The following is a 9,410-nucleotide window of genomic DNA, read 5'->3' on the forward strand; positions in this document are numbered from 1 at the left end:
ATATATATATATATATATATATATATATATATATATATATGTGTGTGTGTGTGTGTGTGTGTGTGTGTGTGTGTGTGTGTGTGTGTGTGTGTGTGTGAGCAGCATTTAATTCATACAGAGACTATTCTATGACACAATTATTCTTAATAACATTTCTTTCCCATTTTACAACAGATTGCTATTTGAAAATTCGAAAAAAAAGAGACAACTTTCCAAAATACAAAATACAAACTATGACATACACATCAGTTCTAGAAAGAACATGTAAAAAACAATGTATCAATAATTCCAAACTATTTCGAGTAGAAGTCGCTGACTGGGCGGGAAGGGTGTCTGCTGTCAAATCTCATCAAAAAACTGGACCACTAAAGGGCAGAGATAGGAATGTAAAACACTACAGGCACTAGGACCCCGCGTACCGTGGCTGGATCCCTCAGCCTGCAGGTTGTGCACGGGCACATATGCCCCAACAGGAGAACATTGTGAAGAGGAAGTTAACATGGAGCAACAGTGGTCGACAGTCTGTGCACTGATTCTAGCACTCTGTGCATGTTTGCACTCTGACATGGCTTTTGCTACAGGAAAGGGTGGTGATTTAACAGGTACGTTTATTTTGTTTAATGGATAATCTGCAAGTTCATTGTATACTTATGAAAAAGAAAGTGCGTGTGTGTGTGTGTTTACGCAGACTCCTTTGGCATGGTAGATGGATCTGTATGAGATACAGACTGTCCTGCTGACCACAAATGCTGTGTTTGACTGTGGAGCTGAATGTGTCCCTCATGCTTTCTGAACAAGCCACAAAGTTGCGTGCAGACGGCAGTTAAATCATTGTTTTGAATCTTCTCAGTGACTGAACTGGCGTTAAACATTTCTGTTAAAGCTCTCTTTGCATGCATTCACTTCTCTTTTCCCTTCAGCCAAGCCAGGAGTGTGTCCTCGCAGGCTCTGGGGCTTGGGAATGTGTGCTGAATTTTGCACCAAGGACAGTGACTGCCCCAAAGACGAGAAGTGCTGCCACAATGGCTGTGGGCATGAGTGCATAGCCCCCTACACAGGTTAGATAAGATGAACAGTGGCAAAACACTTGTCAAGTGTGATGTCTGTTTGATCCAATCATTTGTCTTTATCTTGTCAGTGAAGCCAGGCCGCTGCGCCTTTCCCCAGGGAACCCACATGTGTGCCGAGTTCTGCTATCATGACGGGCAGTGTCCAGATGAGCAGAAGTGCTGCAAGACATCCTGTGGCCATGCCTGCAGTGAGCCCTGCTGATTGGAGCACACAGTGACTTGGCTGCAACAGAAACGTATCATTTTGACTTTTTTTTTTTTTTACAACTCCATGGTAGCACACTTCGGTAGAATATTTGAACATTAGTGTGCACAAAGTTGGACTCTTTGAGGGATAAATTAAATTGTTGCCATTTTATGTGTACTTAAAGTATGTACAAATAGTGTTCGACTATAACAATAACACAGATAGAATAACCTGCAGGAGGGAAATAATTGGTAGTTCTCTTTGAAAAGCTTGCTCTTGTAGGAGTATCGATATTGTATCTTCTATATTCTAAATAGATAAAATGTACTTTACTTATATATCATTTGGTTGTATGGATCAATTTGCATTTCAACCAATAAACAAGTTTCCAGAGGCTAGAAATGTCTTATCACCTTGCTGTTTATAAAACTTGAATTTAAAAGGTCGCTTTATGGGCTTTTTAGCTAAAAGCTTGGCTAAGAAAACAAGTGATGAAATGTGCCAAGAATGGAAAATGCTTACTGGCAGAAAACAAGACTATTTTAAGAGGTGTCCAAGAACGTCTGTTGCTCGAAGATTTCAACAATGTTAGACCACAACTTCAAGTGCAGCTCAAATTGATTTTTTTATTATTTATGTACTCATCTAGCCAATCCCAAACATATCAGCTAAATAAAGTGAAGGCTGTGTCACAGAGCTGTGATGGGCCACTTATCGTTGAAGATGTGCATCCTATTATCTCTGGTTATACACATACACAGCCTCTTGCACAATGAGTTAACACAGTTCGCAGCTGACACGGTATGAACAAATATGTGGAAAGCTGCTTTTTCTTTTGTTCCCTGCTGTTGCCAGACATGCAGGGGTGAGATTTGCTGACCGGCCAAACACAGAGACGTCTGTGTTTGTTTTCTCCGAGTCTGCCAGAAATGGGGCCAAGTTTGTTTCCACAAAAATGTGGGCACTCGGTGGGAAGTAATACCACTCTGGTGCAGTTTAAAAGCGATGTACCTTCTACACAGCAAGAGATATTTATAAAAATGACAGAAAGATGTTGGGGTTTATTTGAAGAACACAAGTTATGCCACAGACGCGCGCACACACACACACAAACCTTTCAAATATTCACATTCTGCAGGCTTTACCCAGCAAGTGACACGCAATGAACTTCTAGGCAGAAAAACACAAGAAGTTTAAAAGTAAACATACAAAATGCAGGCTAGTATTTAATGGTTGAGTAAAATAATGTCAACAATGACAGACTTCTATTCGCTATAAGACACTCTGAACCTGCATTGAACGGATGACTGAATTAGTTATAAAACCCAACAAACTCGTTATGAAGAGACCTGCAGACAATCGTATAACATTCAAGCATGCATCCAACAACCAGCAAGTGCAAAATAAACGTTTGGTAAGAGGGCCGTGCATTTCCTAAAGGATGAACAATGCTACTTCTCAAAACAAATTAAAAAGAATATGGTGTTGGTACCTTTAGTATTTTTATGGCCATTTCTTCTTTTCTCATATTACTATAAACCATGGCAGATAAAAACAATGATTGATAACTATCAAATATAGAGGACATATAGTGGACTTTGATGCGGTGTTAAATTCCAGTTTGACAAAAGAAGGTTTTTTTGGTGCCCGGTCAAAACTGTCATAGTTCAAGGAAATATAACATTCGGACTGAGTGACTCTGACTTAAATAGTTATTTTATTTGATCTCTTCCCAGAAGGGAGATAGCAGTCAACAGGTCAGGAACGCAGTAAGGAACAAAAGGCTTTTTCTATCTGAGCCCCGAGGCTTTGTAATGTTGTGTAAGGCCATTAGTCTCATATTTGTAGAAACATATTAGCACACAACACACACAGGAACAAAATGTCTCATAGACACCGTGGCTACATTATGACGTAATGGAGTTATGGCTTCGCACCCCCCCCCCCCCCCCCCCCCAAAAAAAAAAAAAAACACCATTCAGCTATAGCAGCAAACTGCACAGCTTTGGTTGCTTGTAAAACAATAACAAAGCTCTTGCTTCCCCTTCAAGTAGAGAAATGTCTGTTTTCTTTTTGTCCTTAACAGGAAATTCCCTTGAATACATTTATGTTCCAAATAATGATTTTTCTTCTCCAATTTGACAAGAAAACCTTTGAGTTGACCGTTAAAAAAACATTCAAACCAGTGCTTGACTCAGTTCTTCCCTGAATATCACATGTTGGCCAGTGGTTTCACCAGAAGGAAAAGTTTCTCTTTAAAAGTAGAGCCAGTTGGCATCTATGCTTCAGAGCGCCGGCACGCCCCTCATCCTGCGGATGATGTTGGCTATCCGCTTGGCCAATCCGGGGCTGGGCTCTTCTATCTGGAAGCTGCGGGTCAGTAGGTTGTAGAGGGAGCCGTAGCCCACAGCCACCACAGTGCAGGTCAGGCAGATGACATTGTAAGGCATGCTGAAGTCTGGGGTTGGCAGGTTGACCAGCAGCGGCTCCGTGTAGACGCGCATAAAGTAGCTGGACTCTTCTTTACAGGGAAAACTGGAAGGAGATGAAACGTCTGATCATTCCATTTTAATGCTTTTCTCTAGAGGAACTCAAACACATGAATGACGAGCAACAACAGGCGTTTTCCTCGAAAAGCAAACAACTGTATACTTACAAGCTGCTGAAAAGAGGCTGTTCCCGAGTGTTGTTTGTATCCATGGCGACAATGCTTGGTACCAGAGAGCTGATTACTGAAGACCTGAATGTTGCAGAAACAGAACAATAAATATAAACCATCCCCGGGGACACCGTTCAAAAATCAGACATCTACAATTTGTAAGGTGACGGAAGAAGCAACATCTTCTGCTGCTGCTGCTGCTGCTGCTGCTGCTGCTGCTGCTGCTTCTTCTTTCAGCGACCTCTGTAAATCGGTTTTGAGAACAGCTCTACATGCTGCGTACCCGACATAGAAGCCGTGGTTGGGATCGGGCGTGTATTCAGTCCACTTGAGCAGAGCCCTCTCAAACTGCACTGTGACCTCAGTGACCGAGTTGGGAGGAAGCTGCACCAGCATCTCCAGCAGGTGGGGCCTCACGCGGTCCTTAGATGGCTGGTAGTGGATGTAGCCTGACGGAGAAAGAAAAAGTGACCATTGATACACTATTCTAATGTTTATCCATAGCCCTTTGTAGCATACTCCATGAATATTATTGAAACTAATATTTGAGGAAAAATTGTTTCATGCAGATGCGTCTTTTTACCAGGAGAAACATTAATGTTAAAGTATATGTATGTATGTATATATATATCTATATATAGACAAGAAGAAGAAAAAGAAGATCAATGGATCTATAGATATATGTATATCTATAGATAGATAGATAGATATATCTTGTTTACATGCAAGATATTTGAAAAGACATTTGGTGTGAATAAATGTTGGATGAATTGAAAGTTTTTGTTTACATTATTCTATGCAGGTACAGCAAAGGTAGTATCTAAAACTAACTTTAGTGGTTAACTAAAGTACATTTACTGACTTATTCATCTGATTCCTCAATTCTTTTTAATCTCAAAATGCAACAAGTTGTGAGTGGCTTGCATTCATTTATCTATTAAAAACAAACTGTTCCAGCATTTGAAAATGTTAATTACAATCAGAACCCAATTGCAATTGTGTGTTTACATAGATCCCTCTCAGCTTTCTAAAGTGACTCACTGGGCTTGTTGTCCTTTCCCTTGCTGGTGACAGTGAGAGTGTGGATGTAGAGACGGAGGTACCAAGGCACAGAGTCCAGCAGCAGCACAGGGAAAGACCTGTAGGGGTGGTTGTTGTACATCAGCGTGTGAATCTCTCCCGTCTGCAGCCCATAACCCGCCACATAGCGCTCAGCGTGGAGCAGGGGACGCAGCATGTCTCCTGCAGGCGGGAATTATGAGACAAGGAGATGTAATGGTCGACCGTGCGGGAAACAACAGAGACAAGAAATATTAGAATGAAAGCAATATACAGATGTTTAAATTTGAAAATGAGCAGAGTTAGAGCATATGATTTATGACTTCAAATCATTTTAAAATCAAGATTTAATGTTTATCTGACTTTGTAAAAAACATGTTATTTAACAAGTTCTCCTCATGTTTGACAAACTCACAGAGGAACAAGGAGGAGTTGCTTTAAAACCAAACGCCACAATCTCAGAGACAAGCATTGTTTCATTTTTGCTTTTAAAATGTTTTTGAAAACAATCACAAGTTGAAATCTAGTCACGTCAGCTGCTGCTTGTTGGGACTTTATCCAAAATCATGTTGCCGATAAAATGGTAATTGCAATGCAAACAAAATGAACACTGAGAATAGTGCTTACAAGACGTAACTAAGAGAGAAATGACAAACAGATGCAGATAAAATATTGTATTAACTCCTTTATAGTACTTTGTGATGCAGTGAATAATTATGCTGCTGTATGTCCATCCAGCCTCTTACACAAAGCTGTGTGTCATGCTCTGTCACTCACCCTCACTGGATTTCCAGCGGATCAGCAGGTTAAGGGAGCGCACAGTGCCAAAGGTGATTTGTTGGGTCAGATCGTAGACGGAGAAGGTTCGTCTGTCCCCCAGCACCATAGCCTGGCTCAGCAAGTGAGTGGCTGGGCTCACCTCAAACTGCTCACCCTGCAAAATCACACAGAATGTCTCCTGCGTTGCACTTCTCATACATATTGTTGAGCTCTAGCAAATAGTTTGAACACATTTCCTTCGTCATTAAACATTTGCAAAGCCGATTTTAAAGTAATTTAAATCATGTTTCCATGTTTACTTGAGATCTTTGTTAGCGCATTGCAGCATATATTTGCCAGCTTATAAAGAAACAGCTCCATAGCAATACTCCAAAGGGACCCTTTAAATCTCTTTTGTAATGCTTTGACAGATCAGTAAAACTAATCCTATTTATTTTTTTCTGTGACGTTTGCATTGATGGAGATATTAAGTGGATCATAGCCTATTATGTGGGAGTCAAACCTGCGGGTCGTCGGTGATGTCGATGTAGATTTTACTGGAGGAGGCCAGCGGACAAGCTTCCGTCAGGGTCCGAGAGAACATCTTAAAAAGAGACCACTCTGAGGAAACAAACAGCTGAAGTCAACTAAGACCAGGGGCAGGGTGTCATTGTTTTATTTGTTCTAATACCAAACACAACATACCTCAGGAACGCTACACTTAAATGTGGTATAGTGCAGAAAGAATGTGTTTTTGCTTACCTCGTTTGCCCTGTCCAGGGGTGTGCAGGTCAAAAACCACATTTAGCGTCTGTCTCAGCTCCCAGGAGGTAGTTTTGCACTGCCAGTCCTGACACACGGGTCTGATGTGCACTGCCTGGGAATGGAAACTGCTGTGGAAGAGTTTCTCTGACTTCAACAGGACAGCAAGACCCGCCTACAACACATCAACGTAAAGGAACAGAAGAAGGAAGTGCATGTGAGTTTGAATTTCTGCCTCGTATGAGATGTTCCAGACATAACATCCTGGATGTCCATATGTGCATCATACAAGGCAGCACGCATGGCATTGGTGTTTACTTCAGAAAGACAGAAATAAAAGAGACAAACACACTCACCTTGGACCCACATGGCAAGAGTTTCTTCCAGGGTGTCAAATTCTCAGTGCAAACAATCTCTCGTGGGAGGGTGGCATAGCGAAGGAAGCGGTGGTCCGTCGCTTCAAGATAAAACACAAAAAAATAAGTCTATAAGTAATGCATCTTGGACAGAAGTTATATAATAATTTATATTAACATGCTGGAAGGTGGTAAGGTTGATGTTTTTAACTTAGATGTGGATGCTTTCACAACAACGACGGTGTTCTTAAGCAGTCCTCCTATATGCAACTACAAAATCCAGATTATGAGAGAAATATTTGTATTTTCTGTGGATGGAATGAGATCTGTTGAATATTTAAATGTTGATGTGGTGTCATAATTAACGTTAACCTTCATAATAGTTCAAATAAAACAACCACTGGTGTAAGGTGTTCAATCACAGCATTAGGTTAAATTCAGGCTCATCGCTATAAAGCTTGACAGAAAGCAAATGGGAGATAAAGAAGGCGCTCTGTACCGTTGCCTATTCCCAGCGGTTTGAAAGACGCACTGGGCTGAACAGTGTTGGTGGAGTCAATGAAGTTAAGTGAAGCGCAGAAGATTCCAGACAAAACATTCGTCAGCTCCTTCCACGTGCCATCAACACTAAAAAAGGGGAGAAAAATGTCACAAAAAGGTTGAAATGACTGACAAAGCACATTGTAGTGTAAGCTATTATATTGTGTATGCAAACAACTCTTTAGGAAGCAATTTTCTGGTGTACATTTCTGGGGCTTTTATTGTGAAGGGAAAAATGGAAAGAGGAGAGGAGGAATGGTTCAAGTGAATAGTGAGAGGAAACTAATGGAGCATTGTGTTGTTGTTAAATTAATAAAGTGAATTATTGCTGCAAGATACACCCTCGGCTACACTAGGATTTTATAAATCTGCATATACAGGATATGCATATCACGTCTGTGAGCTCGACAGCCACCAAGTGGGTCACACTTACTCTGTCACAGAGTCTTGGAACCAGACCCACAGTTCAGCCCCAGGAGGGGACGGGAGAAAGGGCTGCCCCCACTGCATGGTCCTCCAGTAGCCCTGCGTGAAGGAGATGTGCAGCTCTCGCACTGAGAACTTGGAGATGACTTGACCCAGAGACTTGGGAAAGAGCCTATAGTGGGACACTGAGAAACACAAGATAACATTATGGAGTGTATGTATTGGGTGAGCAGGGTGAATAGTACTTCTTTCTCATCAATGAACCATCAACAACGGGGGGACTACATATGTTAATGTCAATAAGAAGCGGGAAAACACGCTGTTTCAGCTAATCTCTTCACTGTCCTCATCAGGTGCGTTCAAGAACCACTTTAAACCCCGGATATTGTTACGACCTACATATTCACACGGAATTAATCATCATCCTTTAAATTGAGGGTATAACTATTTCCAGATGTAACATATCACCATAAAACACGTCCATTTCAGACCACAAATGAGTAATGTGCTCATTAACCGTCAACAGACGACGTGGGCTCACCTTTGTTTCCTCTCATGAAGTCAGTCTCCCACAGGGTGCGGAACTGGAAGCTGGCATAAATGTCTCCGGAGTGAAGAGGCCTGATGACCAGTTCCTCCTGGAAGTCGTCTTTGGGCTGCGGTGCCGAGGAGGGGACCACGGTTTCAGTTGCAGAGGTGTCTCGTTTGTCGGCCACCGCCTCATCCGGAGTCGCCTCTTCAACCTTGGTTGCTTCCCACCGCATCTCCTCCTCCACCGCGGGCTGCTCGGCCACTATTTCCGCTGTTTCTCTGCCGGTTTGTGGGTTATCGACCGTCGTGGCATGGTGGTCACCATTTAGTGTCGTTCCTTCACTGTCTGCGACAGTAAACACCCACAAACTGCAAAGAATGAGCACAAGAGCCGAGCGGCTGTACCTGTGGGCTGCCATCTTTCTCCTACAGTGGGGATTCACTTCCGTATTGACGCGTCATCAGTGGAACCAGCCAATGGGATGCTTCCATATGTGCTCGTGTGGCTACTGATGCGAACCCTCTTTGTTTTATGCAGAAATATCGCAGTAAATACTGATATATAAGCTTTATCTGTTTCATGTTTACGCCTCTTATTCTTAATAGAGTAATACATTTTAGTATTTTTTTAGGTGGAAGATAAAATAATTACTTGTGTTTTTATTGTGTGTGTGTGTGTGTGTGTGTGTGTGTGTGTGTGTGTGTGTGTGTGTGTGTGTGTGTGTGTGTGTGTGTGTGTGTGTGTGTGTGCGTGTGTCTGTGTATGTATGTATGTATGTATGTATGTATGTATGTATGTATGTATGTATGAATGTATATAATCATATAATTCATATATGCTTTATAAAGACATACAGGAACATTTTAAACCGATACGAAAATTACAACAAATAATTGTGCCCAGAATAGAAAATGCACATCACCAGTAGACCAGTATTATATGTATATTTGTGCATTCTAACTAACTAACAGACAATGACATATTCTCGAGTATGGCCTTTAAATGATTTTGAATTTCACACTGATCACTCGGCTGCTTAAATACCCGAAACCCCTAAATG

At 41.6% G+C, this 9,410-nt stretch overlaps 2 protein-coding genes across 2 annotated transcripts; one reads left to right on the forward strand and one right to left on the reverse strand.

Moving 5' to 3' along the window:
- Nucleotides 1-470: 470 nt before the first annotated feature.
- On the forward strand, nt 471-1,912 carry wfdc2 (WAP four-disulfide core domain 2). The gene is made up of 3 exons (XM_068598186.1): nt 471-602; nt 921-1,058; nt 1,139-1,912. The coding sequence occupies exons 1-3, from the start codon at nt 500-502 to the stop codon at nt 1,270-1,272; spliced, it is 375 nt and encodes a 124-aa protein (XP_068454287.1). The 5' UTR covers nt 471-499; the 3' UTR covers nt 1,273-1,912.
- A 1,309-nt stretch (nt 1,913-3,221) lies between these two features.
- Nucleotides 3,222-8,768, reverse strand: pigt (phosphatidylinositol glycan anchor biosynthesis, class T). Its single transcript, XM_068598187.1, has 11 exons — nt 8,360-8,768; nt 7,826-8,003; nt 7,352-7,479; nt 6,853-6,953; nt 6,497-6,671; nt 6,258-6,355; nt 5,753-5,909; nt 4,958-5,158; nt 4,200-4,365; nt 3,914-3,997; nt 3,222-3,792 (listed from the first exon to the last, which is right to left on the reverse strand). Exons 1-11 carry the CDS (start codon nt 8,766-8,768, stop codon nt 3,543-3,545), a joined length of 1,947 nt encoding a protein of 648 aa, XP_068454288.1. The 3' UTR covers nt 3,222-3,542.
- Between the last annotated feature and the right edge of the window lie 642 nt (nt 8,769-9,410).

This window comes from Clinocottus analis, unplaced genomic scaffold (assembly GCF_023055335.1).
Source record: "Clinocottus analis isolate CAN_PGR_092001 unplaced genomic scaffold, fCliAna1.0.p SCAF_4, whole genome shotgun sequence".
Taxonomy (NCBI): domain Eukaryota; kingdom Metazoa; phylum Chordata; class Actinopteri; order Perciformes; family Cottidae; genus Clinocottus; species Clinocottus analis.